Below are 23,378 nucleotides of genomic sequence, written 5' to 3'. Positions count from 1 at the left end.
AAAGCTAGGTATATTCTTATCCACAGCTTGGCACACAAACTAGGACCTGAGCTGTGTAATGCTTTACTCGGCTTCCACGCACTCACTGGGTGCGATTCAAACAGTGCACTCCCAGGACTCGGCAAGAAAAAGGGTTTCAATGTATTACTTGACAGTAAAGAGCATCAGACCAGTCTGGGGCAGCTTGGAGAAGAACCCGAGCTCAGCAACAGCACTTCAAGAAGCATGAGAAGCCTTCATATGTGCAATGTACTCAACAACCAATGGGGCTGGGAGGAAAGTGAACAATGTGAGATACTGGCAGTTCTGTCAAAAGGGACAAAGAGATGAAAATCTCCCCCCTACATTCGACAGCTTACAGCAACATATGAAGCGAGGAAATTACCAGGCCTATGTATGGAAGAGAGCATTGGAGCCTACACAGAGCCTTCCACCAGCAGCAGGACATGGCTGGAAAATTCAGGATGGTGCCCTGCAGCCTGTGCTCATGACCAAAGATCCAGCACCACGGGGTCTTCCGGAGCTGACTGTCTGTCACTGCAAGAAGTCTCGATGTCTCCGAGCCGACTGCACATGCAGAACCAACCACATGCCATGCACAGAAGCATGTAGACGTATGGCCGATGAAACTTGTGAAAATCCAAGAACAATCTTTGAATCCAGTGGTGAAGAAGACGCTGACGAAAAGTTACAACAGATGACATCTTCATGCTTCCATGGCGAATGTGATTCCTTGTTGCCAGACACAAATATTACAAACCGCTCTGACAAATGTGCTTCCGTGCAACCGAGCACAACTATTATGATTCGCTCTTACTAATGTGCTTCTGTGTTGTCATGCACATCTCCCAGTGTCGACCATGATAACTATTATCATCCACTATGATGAATGAGTAGCTTCCGTGCTGCCAGAGACAATTATTATACTCGGCTTTCACTAATGTACTTCCGTGTTGCCAAAGACAACTATTATGCTCGGCTCTGATGTATGTGCTTCCGTGTTGCTATACACTAGTAAAAGACAAACGCTAAAAATAACAGTTGCAGTTTTCTTTATGCATGCCTCTGTATGTATATGAATTTCTGCAGAATCAATACTTTAAGCGTTTGATTTCCAAAATGTATACATACCAGTAGTAATTGAGAAACACCGTTCACCTTCATACGAGAACACAATTAAAAATGTCAGAAAGTTTGAATTAGTATGATATTTTAGTTTTGGTGATGCCATGGCAAAGGCCATTTTCAAATAACTGTACATACTCTGATGGAGAATTATAATAGGAAGCCAACGATACCTCAATATTGAAAATTGGTTGAGTCGAGACAAAGATATTCACGTTTACGTTACCCCTCCCCCTAAATTTTGCTAGCACACAGTGACCCTCTTGGTAAGTACCCTTGGTATGTATAATGGCCTGTAGAATTTTAATGATACCACAATTTGAAACCACATACTACCTGGAGGTGTTCTATAGGGTCTATTCTACCACCCTGTCAAGTCAAACCTTTTCTGTAGGGGGTGTTGAACGAATTTCCTTATTTGGCCTCATATGAGAAATGGCTGCTGGACTAATGAGGAGGACTTGCTATGTGCCAAGTTTCAATTTTGTCCTTCGTGCAGTTTTAGAGATACAGCGGACCAATTTTTCTTCCCGTTTTCCCAACATGGCTGCCACACCACGTGACCTATGACGTCATAATTATCGATAAAACATCTACATGAGTCGTCGCTCCTTTGGTGAAACTTTCGTCTCCATCCGACAAGCAGTTGCAGATAAAAACACGAAAGTTCTGCGCAGACAAACAAGCAAACAAAGACACAAATGCAATCCCCAGTGCTTCAGCAAGGGTAACAAAGCAACTTCCGAGTTTCGCCCTAGCCATTTTGCCCCAGCCAGGAATCAAACTGGATTCTCTCACTTTCAGGACAACCACACTATATCCGCTCCTCCAAAAGAATCCAAATTACTGTGAATTAATTTTATGGTTCAATGAGAATTTTTTCTGGAGGTAAAAAAAAATCCCTGGGTTAAAACAAATTAGTGATGCCAGTAGACGTCCGATGTTTGTGGAGAAATTGCACATCGACAGAATAACTCGCAGGGAGCGCAATCCACCTTTCACCTCCCCATGCTTGATTCCAGGCCGACATCAAAGCTCCCACCTTAAGGATTCAAAAACAGTAGGCAGCAGTGTACTGGCACTTTGGGAAAATACCAAACTCGTGTAACAATGTACATGGCACCATATCAGTGACACCGCAGTGCCTCAGTCATGATGTAATCGGCGGTCGAAATTCCTAATTGAATTCCAGTCCAGGATGAATTCTCTAGAATAAGTGCAAATACAAAAAGTCCAGTGGATGACACTGTAAAACATTACGTGGCAAACATATGCCCTTCAGGGATTGGGGTGGGATTCACTTTCAACATACAATCTGGCCGATAATACAATAGATTGCTTGATTGGATTGCTAAGAGTTGCAAAGTAAAACATCATGAAAAGCGTTATGAGAAAAAGGTTTTTGAATGAAATTACCATTGTAGTCTCAGAAAGATGAAATTTTGAGCTACACTGTGTGCGGTGCCTTAATTGATCATAAATAATCACAGCTGTTGATGACGATGTAAGGGTTATGAGAAGTTATGTCACAATTTACTTCCCACACAATGTCTTGAGAAATGTTGGTCTCACGCAGGATAACGCTGACTGTTTTGCAAATACTCCTCTGCTTTGCAATCCGAGATTTTGCTGTTATGAAAATATAAATATTTATAAAGTGAACCAGAATTTATTACTTCCACCGAAAAAGTTACAAAGCCAAGCGAAAACATATTCTTTCATGTATCAACATTGTGCAGTACATTAAAGAGAAGCTGGTCTGGTTCTTTAATTACCTACAGCCAGCAAAGTAATGAAATCCAGCATTACAGAGGATCCGAAAACTTTTGACCATTCAGAGATGAGAGTTCTCCATTTCGCGAACAAACAATGCTCCAAATCAAAATCAGGAGCTCAGAGTAATATTATATGGCATCATTTAGGCTTTGTATGCCTGGTGTTGGCTTAATGATTATTAGGGTGCTGGGCTTGGGATCTGAGGAGCCTGAATTCAAATTTCCCCCCTCGACTGTTGAATTAGTACCATGTGGGGTTGACCCTGCCTGTCATCCTTCCGAGGTCGGCAAAATGAGTACCAGTTTGCTGGTATCCTGTGTCGGAGTGGCGACCTGTCCAGGATTGTGCCTTATAACCAAGGAGACTGCTTAGGCAGCACCAATGCTCTGCACAGAGTATGGTCCCAATGGATGGATGGATTCAGGCTTTTGACGTCATTTTCTAATCAAGGACAGTATTGCAAGCCAAGGTTCCAACAAATGGCATCCCTGTTTAATGAGATTCACAGTCTTGAATGCAGATGAGTCAGTTGAAAACTCCGGTCACTATTGAGGATGCCCTGACAGGGGGTTGGTTGTCTTTCTCACTGTTTTGATAGCTCCACGGGTTAGTGGCTTGTGTCACATCTTTAACTATGTAATAGTGATGATTGTGTGTGTGCGTGGCACCACATTTCCCAGAGATGGCCACACAAACAAATCTTTGTAAAACTTTCAGAGGTTCATCAATGAATGTTTTTTTTTTTTTGAATTGCTTGATAGTGCCGAAGTCTTTGTATTGTTTATTATTTTGTGTGTAGCCTATGGCTGCTGTTTGCATCTTTGTGGGGAGTGCAGCTGTGTTGCTGAAGCAGTGCCCCCTGTTGCCAGGAAGTTGGTATTCATTTTTCTGACCTTGGAAGGGTGACAGGCTGTGTCATCCCACCTGGTGTTCGTTAATGGCTGAACAGGAGCTCAAACTCAGGACCTTGGGATCTTCAAGCAGCCACCTTATATTAACCATTCAGCCAACAACAGGCTTGCCCAAGTCTTTGTAGCTACATGAAAAGAAATCTATAATTTTAGATGTCAGTGTGTCAGTTAGTGTGTGTGTGTGTGTGTGTGTGTGTGTGTGTGTGTGTGTGTGTGTGTGTGTGTGTGTGTGTGTGTGTGTGTGTGTGTGTGTGTATCCATAACTCCAAAACCATGAAACCTAGCAGCCTGAAACTTTGCATGCATACAAAGGGAACTCCAAAAGGAGGGCATGAGGGAAAATTGGGTGCTTGGGTAAAATGTAAACACCCCTTTCGAAGATAATTAACGGCCTTATTTAACTATCCTTCGTCAAGGCACATCCTCAGTAACCTCGCTCTTCCTCCCTCGGGTCTTAATTCGCCATTGTTTTTGGCCTGCTCAACAATGCCTTGACTTGAAACATACAGCAACAGTTTCTCAGCAATAATGCGCTCAATCTTTATTTTCACTTTCCTTACTCATATCACCGAATGCCTCATCTAAATACCGACAAATCGCTGCGTTCATCGCTATTGGAAATGCTAAAGTTTTCAAATTAGGAGCTTGGAGCAACTTTATGCATTATATGATGCAATTTTCCATGATCTACTCACATTGACTAATGAAGTGTATAATCGATATATAATTTGAGTTTGGAGGATCAGATCATGTGGATTAAATAACTGTCAAAATCTGGGGTGAAATCTGAAAATGTTAAGAAATCGACGATGTTTTGGTTTTTGCTGTTATGTCCCATTACCAATCAGCCTGATATTGCTTGCCAACCCAGTCCTTCCTTTGCAACCATTTCATTGAAGTACTTGCTCGAGTGCTTAAGCCACTTGGTGCGCACCCTCCAGTAGATAGCGGTGTTACACACGCAGTTCGTGTCCTGATCGGGAGGTACAGTCGGCGGTTACTGCAAGGTGGAGGTACATAGACAGCACACACGGGTGTGGTACAAATGAGTAGATTTGGATTTGTAAAGGAACTCTCCGTGTGTGTGTGTGTGTGTGCCTGCATGCTTGGTTACATGTGTGCAGTGCGTGCGATTCGTGGACAGAACTCGCACCCAGGCCCATGCTGCTGCGTGGCTCCATGGTGCGTGGTGCCATAGCGGAGGTCACATGGCCACCTCGCGAAACATGTGCACCAGCATGCGGTGAGTGGACATACTGTGGTGCTCAAGCCACATGGGACTTGCCGCACAGTGCAGGTGTGGGTAAAGTTGAGTGTGCTGGTGAGAATCTGTGTACATGTGCGAGTGAAAGGATGAGTACATCGCCGGTGCGCATGCACGGTTAGTATGGACCGTGAGGATGTTGGAGGAATGCATATGCGGGGTGGGGGGAAGGGGGGTGCTGATGGGACTGACGGTTTAGTTTTGAATTTAAAATGGCTTCCCCAGAGTGTAGCATGGTGTACAAATCCGATTCAGAGTAGGCCAACTTGAGGGGGGCAAAGGTCGCTGCATGTGTAACCATGAAGAGGTACATTGGCAACACACGAGTGTGGTACAAATGGGTTGATTTGGTTTTGTAAAGGGACTCTCCGAAGGTGGGGGATGGCTTTGGTTGGGGGGCGGGAGGAGAGGTTGGGGGAGTGGGTGTGCGTGCCTGTTTTTTTAAAAGTTTCTTGTGCTTGTGCTGTGAGTGCTTGCTTGAGTGCTTAACCCACTTGGGCAAGTGCTCTTCAAGCCTCGATCTCTACAAGCTTCCATGGCGGAACTGCGGCTCGGTTCTCCGTGGGGACAACTCCGAAGTTAGAAAGACAAAATAAATTAGAGGATTAGAACGAGTACAACAAAAGAATTGAGAAATGTTTTCAGTGGTGACAAAATACAAAGCAATGAATCCCCAGACCACGGCAGGATAGTCGAGACACTCTAAGCTGTCTCGCCTGGGTTCGAATCTCAACTCAGCGATAAACTCATCCGGGTGTTTCGCAGGCAGGGCCATTCATCAATGTGTGTGCCATCTCTTGGATGGATGTTAAACTGAGCGTCACATCTGCTGGAATCCCACCCTCTCACCCCTCTCTCACCCCTCTCCCCTCTCAAACTCCTCTCCCTCTCTCACCCCTCTCCCTCTCTCACACCTCTCCCTCTCCCACCTTTCTCTCCACTATCTCTCCCTCTCTCTCTCTCTCTCTCTCTCTCTCTCTCTCTCTCTCTCTCTCTCTCTCTCTCTCTCTCTGTCTCTCTCTCTCTCTCTCTCTCTCTCTCTCTCTCTCTCTCTCGCACCCTTACCCTTCCCCTTCTTTGCTTACCTCCCCCCTTCTGTTAAGGGGACTGATAAGGACTGATGGTTTAATTTTGAAGATAAAATAGCTTCCCCAGAGTGTAGCATGTATGAATCCAATTCAGAGTAAATCGAACAGAGGGGTGCAAAGGTCGTGACATTCCTTTCCCCTCCCTTTATGCCACCTTCCCCTCCCCTGATGCTGCCTTCCCTTCCCTTTTTCTCACACTGCCTTCCCTTCCCCTCCCCTCACAGTGCTTTCCCTTCCCCTCCACTCACACCACCTTCCCTTCTCCTCCCCTCACACCACCTTCCATCCCCCTACTGCTGCCTTCCTTTCCCCTCACATTGCCTTCCCTTCCCATCATGCTGCCTTCCCTCCCCTCACACTTACCTCCTCACAACCCCCTCCCCTCTCAACCCCCTATGGACATCTTTGGGCGGTCTCCGTGTGCTGTGTTGACATGCTGTTTTAACGTTCCCCATTCTGCTCAATTCAGTTCTACCCCCCTCCCCACCTTCTCAACAAGTCCCACTACCAAACACAAGTCCATAACCCCCTCCTCTCACACTGAACTCCTCCCAAACACCCTACTCCTGCCCACTTCCCCCCTTCACCCCAGATCCTCGCTCCCACCTCCCCTTCCGGAATGTACAGTGACGTTTGGTGAAGCGTTGCTCTCCCCGCCATCCTCTTCTCACTCTTTCCCCCTTCCGAGCTCCCCCCTTCCTCACCCCCTCCTAGCTCCCCCACCCACCTTGCTCCCTCCCTCCTCTCTCTCCCTCCTCCTTCCTCTCTCTCCCCCCTCCCTCCTCTCTCTCCCCCTCCCTCCTCTCTCCCTCCCTCCTCTCTCTCCCCCTCCTTCCTCTCTCTCCCCCACCCTCTTCCCCTCACTCCTCTCTCTCCACCCTCCCTCCTCTCTCTGCCTTCCCTCCTCCATCCTCTCTCCCCTCCCTCCTCTCTCTCTCTCTCTCTCCCCCTCCCTCCTCTTTCTACCCTTCCCTCCTCTTTCTCCCCCTCCCTCCTCTCTCTCTTTCTCCCTCTTCTCTCCTCTCTCTCGTCCTCTCTCATCTCTCTCCCCTCCTCCTCTCTCTCTCTCCCCCTTCCCACCCTTCTCTCTCCCTCCCTCACACCCTCCTCTTTCTCCCCTCTTCCCACCCTCCTCTCTCCTTCCCTCCTTTCTCTTCCCCTTCCCACCCTCCTCTCTCCCTCTCTCCCACTCTCTCCACCCCCCCCCAACTAATATTCCCATCAGTGAAGTGATGAGTTTTATTTGCTCATATTAAATAATCCTCGACCCCATCCCTTAGTAGGTGTAGGAAAGTGTTTTAGGCCCCCACAAAAAATAGGCTTCAAAACGTTGACGTTTTGTATCCCACTGATAGGATGGATCTGCATCTGTTCCTTAACCAAAATCTAATCGGCTTGTTCTTGTCAACTCTCCAACTCATCCACCAAGTTTTGTTACAACCCATTCAAAACCTTTTGACATATGCAAGACATTGTTTTTGACCCTCTATCTCTATGAAGAATCACTGAAAAAAAAATCTTGAATCTGGATCTGGATCTTCACCAAAATCAAATCAATTCGGCTTTGTCACACACTCAGACTGTTCACCATGTTTCATTAAAATCCGTCTCTAAACTTTTGAGATATCGTGCTATATATCGTTTGTGGCTACATCTCTCAATGGTGAAGAATCACTTAAAAAATTCCAGTAACCGGATCCAGATCTGGATCGGATTCTTCACCAAAATCCAAACAATTTGTCCTTGGCACACACACAACCTGTCCACAAAGTTTTGTCCACCTGTCCACATCTGTTTGTTCTTGTCACAAACCCAATCTGTGCGCCAAGTTTCGTGTGAATCCATCCATAACCTGTTGAGATATTGTGCTATGTATAGTTTTTGGCCCAATCTCTCAATGGTTAAGAATCACTTAAAAAATTCTCAGATCTGGATCTGGATTCGGATCTTCTCCAAAATTAAGCGTTGCTGTCCTTGGCCGGTCTCCTATACGCACAAAAAATATCAGAACGATTGCTTGAAAACTGTGGCGAGAAATTGTGTGACAAAGAAACAAACGCTACAGCCCAACATACTTGGCGAATTTTTTTTTCGCCAAGTAACAAACAGACAGACAGGGGTGAAAACATAACCTCCTTCCACCTTTGATGGTGGAGGTAACTATAAAGAGCAATCAAAGATTGCAGACCCTCGCCAGACTTGTTTTGTGTGGTGTATCTTTTTATGGAAAATAAATGTAAGGATGTACTAAATGGAAGGTCAGTGGTTGCTAATTAAATGTCTCAATGGTCAAGTTGTAAAGGTGTAACGGTCAAAGGTCTGCAAAGGTCTGTGAAGGTCAAAGGGGTCTGTAGGGTTTTAGGGGTCTCGAGGATCTTCGGAGTCCAAAGGGTCGTGCTGTTTCTTAGAGGGTCGTGCTGCTTCCTAAAGGGTCATTCTGCTTCCTAAAGGGTCATTCTGCTTCCAAATGGTTGTTCTGCTTAATAAAGGGTGGTCCTGTTTCTTAAAGGGCCATTCTGCTCCCTTCCTCGATTTCCCAGAATATCCCAGGAAGTGACAGCACTTCCCCCAAGCTCAGTGGCTGTGTTAAGTGTTATTATCATCAGTATGTCCATCTGTGTGTGAGTGGCAGCTCCATTACGAGCCTTAGACCTTATATAAAAAAAGAAAAAAAAGGTCTTCGGGGGCTAATAGGTCTTCAGGGTCATTAAAGTATTTTGGGAGTCTTGAGGATCTTTGGGGTCTGAAATTGTCTTCGTGGTCTTTAGGATCTCAAGGGGTCTAAAGGATGTAAATGTCTCATGGCATCTAAAGGGTCTAAAATGTCAAAAGAAAAAATCTTAGAGGATTTGTAATTAATACACTTACTCACGTTCTGTGCGGACAAACAGACAAACAAACAGAGGCAAATGCAATACCCTCTCCTCTGGTGAGGGTAATCAATGTAATTGTCAGGAGGTGTTTATTGAATTGCACTCAAATTCATGATCATAGTTGTAACTACCATTGAATGCCACTCATTTCCCAACACGACTTTCCTCGTCAGACATAAGAGCGAATAGACGGGAACACGTTGTGCGGATCCACTTGTCCGGGGTGTGAGATGAAAATGAACCCTTAACCACAATCTGTAACATTTCCCTTTCATGCAAGCTTGGAATAACTCCCCCAAGTTCTGGAAAATATGACGAGTTCGCACATGATCCGATTGAAAACGATTCTCTCTCCTGTTTGCACAGATTTTGGTTCATCACAGCTCAATACACCGCAACCTGTTGAACGCCACTGCCGCATGTGCAGAGCGAGAAACTTTCCTGTAAAACTCGCTGTGTAGTCGAGTCAAAATATGATCCGCATCACCTAACCCCCAAAAAATTGCAACAAAACCTTTTATTCTTTTAAATGTTTTAATAGGTCATGCTGCGTGCCACAAAAAAAAAAGTCTCGGGTAATCTGACCCCGGTAAAGGGGTTAATTTGCATATTTTCAAGATAGTCGCTAGTGAAAATTTCCATGTACTACAAACTTTTTTTATGGTTGATTTTAAACCCTATAAATGTATTAGCAACATATAGGAACATGGGGTTTCTGAATCAAATGAACATAGTTTCTCCCGCCTATGACGTAACTATGACGTTTATGACGTCATAGCGAAAACCGAAAGCCAACCCCCTTTCTTTCCATGTGGTTCGCCGGAGTGATCAGTTCTGGGCTGGACTTGGGTCCGATCTTGTTATCGAACATCTAGCAAAAATCCAAGAACAACTTCAGTCATGCAATCCGTTCTCTGATGATCCAGCCTTGAGAAATGTTGTCACTGGTGTTGTAGCCAAGGATGAAGTGAATGTCGACAACTTGCAGGTAGTGGAGAAAGAAGTTGCTGAAAAGCTGACTGGACAACCAGTTTTCACATACACATGCAAAAGGAAGGACAAAGCGAAAACTCTGGGAGATTCATCTGCTGTCCAGGTTACTGGCGACCGAACTATAGACCCTGCTCTTCTGTTTCAGAGGTTACTTGTCATTTCTCGGGCAGGGAACCTCTCATTGGAGGACGTTCTTGAATATGAATTGTCTCCATTTCCCCGAGCTCTCTTTGAGGCGAAGCACATATTCAGGAAAGCGGACAAGCCACAGCTTGGGAGAGAAATAGATGAATATGCAAAAGGTTTGTCTACCGAGGATGAGTCGGACGATGTACCCAAGACGGACCACTATGTGTTGGACGGTGGCTCACTGATGCATCGCGTTAAGCGGACGAAAGGGAGCACATACGGATCTATAGCTAACGGCTATGCTGACTTCGTACTCCGCAATTACGGGAAAGCTACTGTTGTCTTCGACGGTTATTCGGATGAACCATCTAACAAGGACAGCACACACCAGCGTCGTCAAAAGAAACATCATCCCAAAGTCAACTTCACAGAAGACACCGTGTTCATGGGGAAAAAAGATGAGTTCTTATCGCATGGTTCCAATAAGCAGGAACTGATAAACATCATTAGCCAAAGACTAAAGGAAAAGGGGTGCACTGTGATAAACGCAACAGGTGATGCAGACTACGACATCGTGCAAGCAGCAGTACGAGCTTCCCAGCTACAATCAACAACACTGATAGGTGAAGATACGGACTTACTTATTCTGCTGCTTCACCATTTTGCTGAAGGTGGCAACCGGGACTTGTACTTCCGATCTGACAAGACGCAGGACCAAAGCGGGGTGTATCACATAAACAGACTGAAGAGCCTCTTAGGATCCCAGGCATCTACCATGATGCTGTTCGTACATGCCTTTACTGGATGTGATACGACTTCGCGCATATTTGGGGGTTGGCAAGAAATCTCTCTTCCAGAAAGTCATGAAAGGTTATGCTGGTTTGAGGTCATGTGCCCAAGCATTTGCTACACTAGGTCAAAGCACAGATGCAATTGTAGAGATTGGGTACAAGGCAATGGTCCAGGTGTTTGGTGGAAAGGGAACAGATACTCTCACTTCGTTGCGCCACAGCATCTTGACAAAGAAAGTGGTATCGGCTGTGTCGTTTGTTACCCCTGAGCGTCTGCCGCCAACTGAAGCGGCTCCTAAGCACCATTCACTCCGCACGTATTTCCAGATCATGACATGGATGGGAGAAGAGGCAAATTTGGAAGCAACAGACTGGGGGTGGAAAACAGAGGAGAATCAGTTCATCCCAGTAATGAATGAAATGAATGCCGCACCAGACTCTTTGCTTAAGGTAGTTCACTGCAACTGCACTACCGGGTGCAGTACTCAACGTCGCACATGCAGAACCTACGGTCTACCATGCACATCAGCTTGTGGACAGTGCCAAGTGCAGTCATGTAGCAACCCTTTCAATCAAATGTTGGGGGATGAGAATGAGAATGATGGCAATGACAATGCTGAGATGATTAAGGGCGACAATGGGCGTGGCTTATGGTAAGGCTGTGTGGCATACATACAGATTTCTTTTGGATTGATGACGTCCCATCTATGTAATTACAGGAAAGCGACAGCTTAACTAGTTCAAGGAGTTAAATGATAGCATCACATGTCATTACATATTATAAAACAACAGATTTGCTCTGGCATACTTATTTATCTTTTAACTATGACGCCATATACGTCATAGTTACGTCATAGTACGTCATAGGTGGATGGAACTATGTTTATTTGATTCAGAAACCCCATGTTCCTATCTGTTGCCAATACATTTACAGGGTCTAAAATCAACCATAAAAAAGTTTGTAGTACATTGAAATTTTCATTGGCGGCCATGTTGAAAATATGCCAATTAACCCCTTTACCGGGGTCAGATTACCCGAGACTTTTTTTCTGGAATTCACCATGACCTGAAAAAGCATTTAAAACAATAAAACGTTTTGTTTCAATTTTTTTGGGGTTCAACCGTATATTGACTCCACTCGTGTGCCATAAAGTCTCTGTCGTGGATTACAAGGAATGGTGGCACGTGGGGTGCAACAAAATGTGCAATTCATGAAGGAAAAGGGCCCATGACAGTCTGCTGATGTTTTCATCGAGGTTCACAGGGGGTCGTGCCGATTATTGAAAAGAGCATTTCAAACTCACCTTTTCATACACCATATGTTTAACTATTATTCAAGCAAATCGTGCAGTACCTCTTCCTTATGTGAATATATGTGATCAAGTGACCCTTTTGAAAAGCGTCTTTTTATTATGCTTACACAGAGTAGGGAGGGCGAGGGGGAGAACAAATTGGAAAAGCCAACATTGAGTAAAGGAACAGAGGGAAAAAGGATAGGAATGGAGGTATCCCTCTATTGTGTATGTCTTGGTTGGTAGTAAATTGAGGAAAATAAGAGAATGCAGGATAGTAGGGGAAGGGAAGGAGTTGAGCAGAGTTTGGGAGAGAAGGGAAGGAAGATTGGGAGGATTTGGGGGTATAGGGATAGAATATAAGGGAAGGAGCAGAGAAAGGAAAGGGAGTAAAGAAAAATTCTGCCATGTTGGCGTACAAAATAAATAGACGACTCCAAAAGTGAAGGACAACAGGGCAGCAGAGTGTCGAAGTGGAGACAGAAGGGACGGGAATCTTGGACGGGACATTAGGGGGACAAGGGAACGGACTTGAATGAGATGTGTCGTTGAGGTGTACGGGAGTTGCGGGGTTCCCTCGTGAAAACATCCCTCAAAATCGACTGGATGATGATGATGATGATGTCATTTGGCATTCAGATCAGGGAAAATATAGTTAAACAAGTCAGAAAAAAACACATAAAAAAAATAAAAAAAACAGGTTTAGATGAAATCTCCAAACAACTCCCAAACAAGGAAGGAATGACAAAACAAAACAACAACACAATTATTTTACGAATTGCCATCATGACATCATTTGCCATTTTTCCGTCTCAATCCCGCAACAAATAAAACACACAATTACACCAACCCTCATTTCAAATCTACAACTACCTCCAACATGGACATCGTCATACAATTGTGACTATTTTTGCTTCTTTGTAGGGCTCACCAACAACCAATTCACCTCAGCTCTGTTGGGCTTCTGAGTCCAGGTCCTTGGGGCCTTGCTCACAGCCAATGCTATTTCACGTCCATTCGGGACTCTGTCCGAACATCAACTCTACTGGTCTGAGCGCTCGTGGCTATAATGAACTCTCGGCCCTGCGCTGACTGGTTCTTCACACGAACCATCTCGTGCTGTTACACGCCCACCATTGTCATGATGTCTGGTGGCTCGTTAGCTCAGCAGCATGGCCGTGGACCATCCTGGTGATGCCCGAATGGGGAACACCTGCCCTCATTGGAGCAGCTGTCAGAATTTCAGGACAGGAAACATATATGGACAGATAATGAAGGAATGAGTTAAGCAATCAAGAAGGGGAGGAAGGGGGTGGAGTGGAGGGGATGGGGGGGGCGGGAGGGAAGAGTGTGTGTTTTGACACATACAGATGGGGGGCGGGGGGGTTGCGATTATTAGCTCCTCATGCATTTGTGACACGTGTACGATTGTTTCCCTGCAGATACCATACTCTTATGCTACACATTTACTAATGGCATAACTGGGCTATATTGCTCCCATTACCCCCTAACACATTCTCGCAACAATATGTGTATATATTTTTGCTGTCAGCTATAAACAACCTGTTAGATCAGTCATGTGAGAACTGCTCATGGCTAAATTGTAGCCTCCCTGTCACAATGTTCGTGGTGTCGGCGACTTAACCAGCACCTCCACCACCACAATGTGGTGAGAATGGTTGCGAGTCACCCAATTAGGATGAAAAACAAAACCTAACAAAGGGTGGAGGAGCTCAAAAGAATCAACGGCTAACTAGATATAGATGGTGTCTCACCAAAAATACCCAGTGGAAGACAATGATGAACCACCACTGAAAACAGCCAAGAAAATGGCTCAGGATGACATCAGTAAAAAATAAACACCAACAACGTAGATGAGAGCTCCTGCCAAAGGACAGGTGCTGTCAGGCTCGACAGACGAGGTAGTGAGGCCTCCCTGGTCATCATTCAGCGAAATCCTCAAACAGTGCATGTGCAAGCTAGACGGCATCGAAATAATACAAACGTGGAATGTATGAACAATGAATAGGAAAGGAAAGCTGAAGAATCTAAAGCAAGAAATGGAAAAGGAAAAATTAAACATCCTTGGGTTATGTTAAGTCTGATGGATAGGAGAAGGTGACTCCATGAGTGATAAAGTGAGAATGATGTACTCAGGAGGAGAAGAAAAGAAACGGGGAGTAGCATTAGTGCTGGACGAGGAAGCTTACAACTGTGTGAGTGAAATGAAATACGAGCCAGGTCGACTGATGTTAGTGAAACAAAAGGGGCAACCAGTGGACATGACCATCATTCAAGGATACATGCCGACAAGTGAACATCCAGATGAGGAGGTTGATGAAATGCATGATAGAATTAAAGAACTAATCAACCAGAATCGTTGAAAGAGCTCTATGATTGTTATCGGAGATTGGAATAGTGATGTTGCAGAAGGAAAAGACGACAAAGAAGTCGGATCATATTGACTTGGGAAAAAGAAATGAGAGAGTCCAAAAACTAGTAGATATTTGCAGAAGAACAGGACTCATGACAACAAACACGTGGTTTTGGCATCATCAAAAAAGACGACGTACATGGAAAATGTTTGGCGATACAGGAAGATTTCAAATGGGCTATATAATGGTGAGACAAAGATACAGGAACAGTGTTAAGAATTTGAAACCTCAACCGGAAGCTGACGAAGACTCAGATCGTACTCTTATGAAAATGGAAGCAGTACTTAGACTGAAGAAGATATGAGGTGGAATACGTAGAAAACTGTGGAGCCTCGAGAGGCTGAAGGAAGCATAAGAAGAATTTTTAAATGAAGTAAATTAAGCACCAGCTGGACAAGATAAGGATACCACCAGTATGAATGAGCAATGGAAACAGATTAAAGAATCTGTCAAGGAAGGAGGAGCAAATTTTAATAGGAAAAAGGATTAATAAACCATGGGTTACAACTGCAATGTTGCAAAAGATGGAAGAACAGAGAAAATGGAAGAATATTAACAACGAAGAAGGCGAGCCGAAATATACACTTGAATAACGAGCGATGGAGAGAAACAGAAAAGACACGAGAACAATGGTTAAAAGAGCAGTGTGGTATACTCAAAGAATTGGATCGGCGAGGAAGGGCAGACCTCGTGTACTGTATGCAAATGTGAAGGAGATTAGGGGCACCCAGTGATAAAGGACTCTGAAAACAACTGGAATTATATTAGGAGAATAAGGAAGGTGTCTTATATGAACAAACCCTGCTGAAAAAAGAAAAATATGGCACAAGCACATTGAAGAACTAAATGGGGAAAAAAAATGAAAAACCTGAAATGATTGAACTGGAAGAAGAGAGTAATGTTGACATCAATTTTATTGGACCAGAAATGCTAGAGAGTGAGATAAGAGCAGCGATAAATGAGATAAAAACTGGAAAAGCAGCTGGAAGAGATGAAATACCTGCAGAGTTAATTAAAAACATGGGAAAGAAGGCAATATCACTGTTCATTAACAATGTGTAAAAAATATTTACTTATCAGGAGAATGACCAGATGACTTCATGGCTCATGCAGACAATCATGATCACCTTAAGAAAGAAGCTTTAAGGCGTGCCAACGTTCTGAGTTTAGTACAATTAATCTGATCGTTCGTGCATCGAAGGTTGTGTTGAGAATTGTAGCAAAGAGAGTAGACGGCAAGGTGTACAACCACATCAGAGATGATCAGTTTGGATTGCAAGGAGAAAATTTTTTTTTTTTTTTTTTTTTTTTTTTGTATACCTTGGTCGAGGCTCGTATGAGAGCTAACACACAACTCACAGCAAGGAGGCATGAGACAAGAGGGGTGGGAGTGGAAGGGACAAAACATTGGGGAACAGACACAGGTGAACTGTGGAAGGGAGAGGGATGGGGATGGGACGGGGAACATGGCGAGGAGAAGATGGACATTACAGGGACTTTCAGGAAGGAAAGCAGGAGAATTGAAGGAAGTGGGCATGGATGGATTATCGGGGTAGAAAAGATCGAGGATTTGGATGGGGGAAGATAAGAGGTGGTGGTGAACAGCTGTTTTGAAAGCCTGAAGGGAAGAATGGGAAAGAATAGAGTGAGGAAGTTTATTCCAAAGGCGGGAAAAAGAGGAATGAAAGAGTGAAGATGAGCAGTGATTCGTGATTTTGGTAGTTTTACCAGAAGGGGGTTGTTGGCGGACCTTGAGCGCCCTGTGGAAATGTGGTTGGGACAAATCGCAGAGAGAGCAGGGGGGGCAAGGCTGGAGAGGAGTCGGTAGAAGACAGAAAGACCACCGACCAACCTGCGGTGATTGAGTGAGAGGCCCAAAGACTCAGCTTCATTGCGGGAGATGCCAATGATCTTAAAAGCCCTGGTTTCGACAGCGTGAAGTCGAGAAAGGTGGGAGGCAGGAGCACCAGCCCAGAGGGGAGAGCAGTACTCCATCAGGCTACGGACAAAAGCTTTGTAAGTAGTCAGGAGCTCAAGAGGGCCGAGGAAGGACTTTGCACGACGGAGGATTCCCAGTCGGCGACTGGCTTTTGAGGCAAGGTTGGAAATGTGACTTTCCCAGGAAAGGTCATGGCAGATAGTGAGACCCAGAAGCTTGAAAGAAAAGACTTCTTCCAGAGGATTGTTGAGAAAGTGGATGGGGGGTTTTGTAAACGGTCCTTTCGAAGAGACATAGTGAGAGTGTGAGATTTGTGTGGATTGAAAGACATGTTCCACGTGTTGGACCAGTTTGTGATTTTATCCAGATCTGCAGTGAGCGAAGAAGCTGCTGCTTGCCGGTCTGAGGGATGACAGATGGTACGGCAGAGGGTGGAGTCATCGGCAAAGAGAAATAGAGGATTTTCCAGAGAGTCCGAGAGATCATTGATGAAAACCAGAAAAAGAACAGGGCCCAGAACGCTACCTTGAGGAACTCCAGCCTGCACAGGAAGAGGGGATGAAAGAACTCCATTTAGGGCCACACGTTGACTGCGACAGGAGAGGAAGTCTGCGAGCCATGAGTGGAGATGGCCTTGAATACCATGGGAAGAGAGTTTGGTGAGTAGGGCAGGGTGCCAGACTGTGTCAAAAGCACGTGATATGTCCAGGGATACGGCTCGGATTTCCTGTCTGGCATTGAGGACCTCCATCCATTGATGGGAGAGCAGTAGCAGCATATCCAGGGTAGAGTGACCTGGTCTGAAACCAAATTGATGATTGGAAATCAAGCCATTGGAGAAGAGGAAGGATTTCATGTCTGAAGCAATGATGGATTCCATAACCTTGCTGATGATTGGGAGAAGGCTGATTGGTCTGTAGTTACAGGGATCTGTTTTTGCACCTTTTTTATGCAGGGCAGTGATGTTAGCAGATTTCCAAGCAGATGGCAGATGACCTTGGGAAAATGAGAGGGTGAATAGAACAGAGAGAGGGTGAGCAAGAGCAGAAGAGCAGGCTTTGAGGACACGTGGGCTGATGATATGAGGATTGGATGATGCTGATGATTGGAAATAGCGATGAGAGAAGCATTCAGAATTGAGATTAATGAGACAACACAGTTTAGAGTTTGGACAGGAAGTATATGTTTGTTTTGAAGATTCTGAAAAAGCATTTGATCAGGTTTACTGGATTAAGCTCTTGACAGTGCTAAAGTAAAGCCTGGAATTGGCGAGCCCCGTTTTCCACTTAATTACCACCAGGTGGGGTCGACTCAGCCTGTCATCCTTCCGAAATCGGTGAAATGAGTACCAGTGTCCTGGTATAGGGTCACAGCATCAGCAGCATAGTCATGCCACAACAAAATGATAGCTACCCGGAAGCCAAGCTTCCATATGCAAGAAGAAGGGCTGAAGGACATTGGAGTAAATTGGAAAGATAGACGACTCATTAAAAAATCTCTACATGGGACAAACAGAAACAGTGAGAGGAGCCACCAGGGGGTTGGAACCATGTGTATAATTGGAAGAGGAGGTCGACAAGGGTGTTGTTTATCACCAGCTGGATGTTCTGGATGTTTTTAACCACTAATCAGAACATGAGATGGATGAGATGAATCAGAAAGTAAGAACATGAGATGGATGGACGTACGTACAAAGAAACGGACGGACACCCCGGAAACATAATGCCTCTGGCGACTTCGTCAGTGGAGGCGTAAAAACAGGTTCTCTTCTCTGAAACTGCTCAAAAGATTGATGCAAAATTTCATATATATGATCAACTATTTTGATAAATAAAGTTTGGTTCCTAAAATGTCATATGTCATGTGATCGGGCAGCTATATTGGATTGAAACTAAAACATTTAAAAACCCTCTTCTGTCAAACCACTGAACCAATAGATGCAAAACTTTAGGTACATCATCGAGTACCCATGGCGATAAAAAGTTGATAGCTAAAATATCATCGGTTAAGTGGTTTCAGAGAAAATGATTTTTTTAAAGGTTTCCTTCAATCCAATATGGCTGCCAAACTATGTGGCCTATGGCATCACGTGTGATCACAACCTTCTCCACATGGGTAGCGGATGAAATAGTTCAAGTTTCGTATCAATTGGGGAAGTGGTTCCAGAGAAAAACATTTTAAACATTTTCTGTCTATCCAATATGGCTGCCAAACCATTTAAACTACGTCATACGTCATACTTATCAAACCTTTCCTTGTGGCTCGCAATTTTGTAAGTGTCCAAGTATAAATCAATGCCTGCAGTTATAAGTGGCAGTTCGTGGAAGGGACCAGCCGTGAGAAATATAGTTTGATAAAAATGATGAAATAGGAAACGATCATCATTGCAACAGGTGGTGTGGGATGGCAACATCATTGGAATGGATGGCGAGGGATGGCATTGTCGTTGGCACGGGCGATGTTCGGTGCCCAACATCACTGCTCGCAGTTATAAGTGGCACTTCTAGTTATTATTATTAATTTTTTTATTATTATTAAAATAGCTACTTTCAGCTTTTAGTTGTCGTCTGTGAAAGACAAAGAACCACCCATTGTAAATAAGCAGTTGGTGTATTCGCTGTGGCAGTGCTACCCACAACACAGTATCAGTCAGCCAACCTTTTGTAGCAATGCCAGTCCACCCTTTGGGAAGAGAATTCATCCATGGACATATTTCTGGTTCAATGACCTCTTATGAAGTCGCCTTTTTCAGTAAAAAAAAAAAAGGTTTAAAAAATCATACATTGTAAGAAAGCAACGGACCACAGCCAAAGTAAACAGTCCAACAAAGCTTGTGAAACAAGTGTACACCACATGCACTTCAGCCCAAATGCCAAAGCACATGATCAAACAAACACATACATACACCTGCCCACAAAGCCAGAATGCATGTTTCATATGCACAAAATCCACCTTCATGCTCAAGGCTATTCGGTGGAGTTTAATTCCGGAGTGACTGGGTCTGAATCCTTAGGACCATAGCCAATCCCATTACAATATGAATACGTACTTGAAAAAAGTTTAGGATAGTTAGAATCATGCATTACTCATTGAGGAAAAAGTAAAACAAAGCCAACCAATAACTTGTACGCTGTACTTCGACACCGATCTCACAACAAATTAGAGCTGCAGACTTAATGTCATAAAATGTTCCATCCTTCATTCGCAAATATCCTCAGGCCTAAGTCTCCTAGCCATGTTTTGTAGTCAGAGTAATCACGACATTATTAGGTCTTAATGAGTGGCTTTGTTGAGCACTATGATTGCTGAGCGCACCAGTCTTGAATGTGACAAGTGCTAAAGAATGGCAATGGCTAACTTGAAAATCTGGAGAATCAAAGATGTGTTTCCAAATGGTGGGAAATAAAGTAATTATAAATAATTATAAATGTAAAAAGGAAATACCACTCATAACTGAAATTTTTGATTGAGGTTCCTGAAAAAAAAACAAAAGATTACCTCTATTTGAGACAAATATCATTTCAATATTACTATTAATTCAGGCAACATCAAGTACGTACAATGGTCAGCGGAGCAGAAGAGCAAAAGGAGATATCCTAATTTGGGTGAAAAGTAAGATCTGAAAATGAAACTGGATTAAAAAAACTTTCTTCTGCATTGCATTGATAGGCCATTCAAAAAAAACAAGGTGCAATCATCCTGATTGCAGAGTTAGTGCTGTGGAAGCAATCTCCTTGAACTGAAGAGGCTGGGTGGTTTGTCAATGCCTTTCGACCTCAAGTCAGGGCATCCACCAGAGCACAGGCACAAAGTGGCCTATTATTTTTTGAGAAGCACCAATCGATCTTTAAATGAACTCAACATGCCTTTCAGATTGGTCGTATTGATCTCAGTAAACTTTTGGGTGATCACACTCATGTGGAATCCCAGATGAGATACTTGGGAGAAAATGATGTCCCAGCATATTTTTCAGCTTTTTTGTGACATGATTGAGAAACGGTTTTGGATGCTGTGGTTAAAAACTACCACAAATCGGCAAACTACGTATTCAATGTGACCAAAAGGAAATCATGATATTTTCGAATCAGCAGAGGAACTTTTTATTTTTGAATTCCTGTTGTCAGCTCCAAATATTGTGTAAATCACAAGCACGTTCGTCGGGCAACACCAGTAAAAGAGATATGCTCAAGCAAAGGTCAACTTAGGCAGTCATTTACGGTACTTTTAGAGGAGTTTAAATAAAAACAAAGAGACTGACCGATGTATAAAGAAAGCCATTGTTGTTCATTCCAATGTACAGGCCCGACTTTGCACCTTGAATGGCAACCACCCGTAAACCGACAGGAATGAGGTTGAAGAGAGCTGTGAGGAGGCAAAAGAGACTAGTTATTGATAAACTAGCTTGCAGAAGCAAAAACAAAATGAAAAACACTTGTCCTAACTCGGGTAAAAGCTGGTTGAGACTGAGACTTCAAGATCATGAAGTCACTAAAATCGTCATTTTCCTCCCTTTCTATTCCACCATAAAGTTCCTTATATTATGTTGATTTGTCATTGTTCAGTATGAGAGATACCTATTTGTATTCTATGGAAGTTAAAAGATCGAACCAAAGTCGATCCTTTTTCATTTCACAGGTGTAAAACCCTTGTCATATACCTTAAGCAGGAGTATCTATCTCCCTGAAGCTTAGCTAGATGGTACACGTATACATTAATATACAGTACCTTAAGCATTACCGTAGCTGCATAAATCATGCTGCAGTACATGAGAGTATCTCAAGAAATGAAAGGAGTAAAATAAACAATTTTACGGTTATTAAATTAAAACGTTCTGTCTGATAGGATGGCGTAGACTGTAGATGTAGCACACTCTCCCTTAGCTGTCTAGTTTTGGTTTGGTTCTCAACCTAACGACATAAACTGCAAGACTGGAGCTTCCCAGGCATGGTGTTGCATGAAAAAGAGTGCCATCCATCAGATGGACGTTAAGCTATGGATCTGTCCCACAGCCTCTTTCAACAAAGAGCATGCGAGTTATCGCTGGCATCCTGATCAAATTCCAAATTCCTGCCCAAAGCAGCTCCAGTCAAACATCAGTCCTGTTAGATGGGTCATGGAAGACTTCAGGCAACATCATGTTTCCTGAAAAAAACAATATTCAAAGTACACAGCTATTTTGTCTCATTTTTACATTGCTATCCGTAGTTCGACATCATCACGACATCTATCGCTGCATTGATTGACTTCCCTTCAACGTATGGATAGCATGGGCGAACGAGCGAGAAGGTGTTTCATGTATACTGATGGTTATAACTGATAGAAAATCCAGTGCAGCTTTAAGATTCCATGCACCAAAAGTAGACCTTGGAAGAGCAAGTGGCTGCGCTATACCTTCGGCCACGTCCAAATCTTTAAACCTGGACATTTCAGTTTGCACCAATGCAATTTCACAGCTATGACCAAAATAACCTCATTCAGATGTTTGAGAGGCAAAAGATACACCTAAATTCAAATAATTGTTCGTTTTCAAACACAAACAGCACAAAGACAATTCAACAGTCACCAGGCCATCGTCGTTATCAAAGCCGAGGTAGCAAGTTAATTACCATTAAAACTGTTTGACGATGCAAATAAAATAAGCGCTTCCAATTAATGTTCCAAACCGAGCTCGGTGGATAATGGATGCTGCTGTATCATCCCATGCCTTCTGCTTTCAAATTTAATCACCTCGGAATGGAAAATTACGCCACTTACAGCTTCCTTTGCAAAGATCATTTAGATGAATCGCTGCAAAGCTAAACTATGCATAGAAACATGGAAGGAAAGCAATTTATACTCCATTGTAAATGAAAATTTCTCAAATACTACCCACACAAACATAACGATGCATCACAATCTGCCAAGGTCTCAGTACTTGTCAAACTGACAGATCTGATGATGTGAAGAAACAGCCAATTGCTATTGTGTGCCATCAAGGATTTCTACCGTCAAGGTTGACATTTTGGTTGTACAATGCAGGATTTGGTCATCCTTTTGATCCACCAATAACGTAAAGCCAACCCAGACAGCACACCGAGGTTGGGCCAAAGTTGGCTACCGACGTTGGCACAATGTAATTATTTTTTGTTGTATCAACATTGGATGTCTTTTACAACATATTGCCAATGTAGGATCAACGTTGGAAATCCACTTGCGACCGTTCAAACCTTCGCCGATCTATTGCTAATGCTAACCCAATGTTGGTGTGCTATCTGGGAAAGGTTTGTGTAGCACAATCAGGTAAATGCTCAGAGCAATCGCAAAACAATTTCTGCACCTGAGGCTAACAAATTCTGAAAGCATTTTCATTTGCTCCAATCGAGCCAGACTCATTCCATGCTTTGCTACTGGATATTAACCACTTCCATCAACTTTTGGCAGACTTTATGTGACTTCTCGCTGGTGTGGCAGTTGGCTTCCACGGGGTGATCCGTGAAATGATGACGGTTATGGTGGCTCAAACTATATTATGGTCACTTGTCCCTAATTTTCTTTTCAATTGCAGCTGTGTGTCATTCCATTGGACACCCTGGAGGATGTACAAAGTTATAACCTAGTTATTCAAACGAATGGCATTTGGTAAGAATCCACAGCAAGCATATTGTCCTTTATCAGCAATGCTGGAAGAAATGAGTGCAGGTGTAACTTTTACAACCTGATTAGAATATAAATATGGTCCTTTAGTTCTCTATAGTGTCCAAAATTGACACTTCTTTTCCATTA

At 43.7% G+C, this 23,378-nt stretch overlaps 1 protein-coding gene across 2 annotated transcripts in view; it reads right to left on the bottom strand.

Annotated features, from left to right (window-relative positions):
• The window catches only part of LOC147031823 (fibroblast growth factor 14-like), a 207,451-nt gene that overhangs the window by 35,521 nt on the left and 148,552 nt on the right, over nt 1–23,378 (bottom strand). For both annotated transcript variants that reach the window (XM_085868002.1, XM_085867993.1), the window contains exon 3: nt 20,875–20,978. In XM_085868002.1, coding sequence (XP_085724128.1) covers nt 20,875–20,978 — 104 coding nt within the window. The remainder of the gene's footprint in view (nt 1–20,874; nt 20,979–23,378) is intronic.

Source organism: Eptatretus burgeri, chromosome 2 (genome assembly GCF_056783735.1).
Source record: "Eptatretus burgeri isolate ZD-2024b chromosome 2, Ebu_testis_v1, whole genome shotgun sequence".
NCBI lineage: Eukaryota > Metazoa > Chordata > Myxini > Myxiniformes > Myxinidae > Eptatretus > Eptatretus burgeri.
The sequence above is the reverse complement of the archived record's forward strand: the minus strand, read 5'-3'. Positions and strand labels throughout refer to the sequence as shown.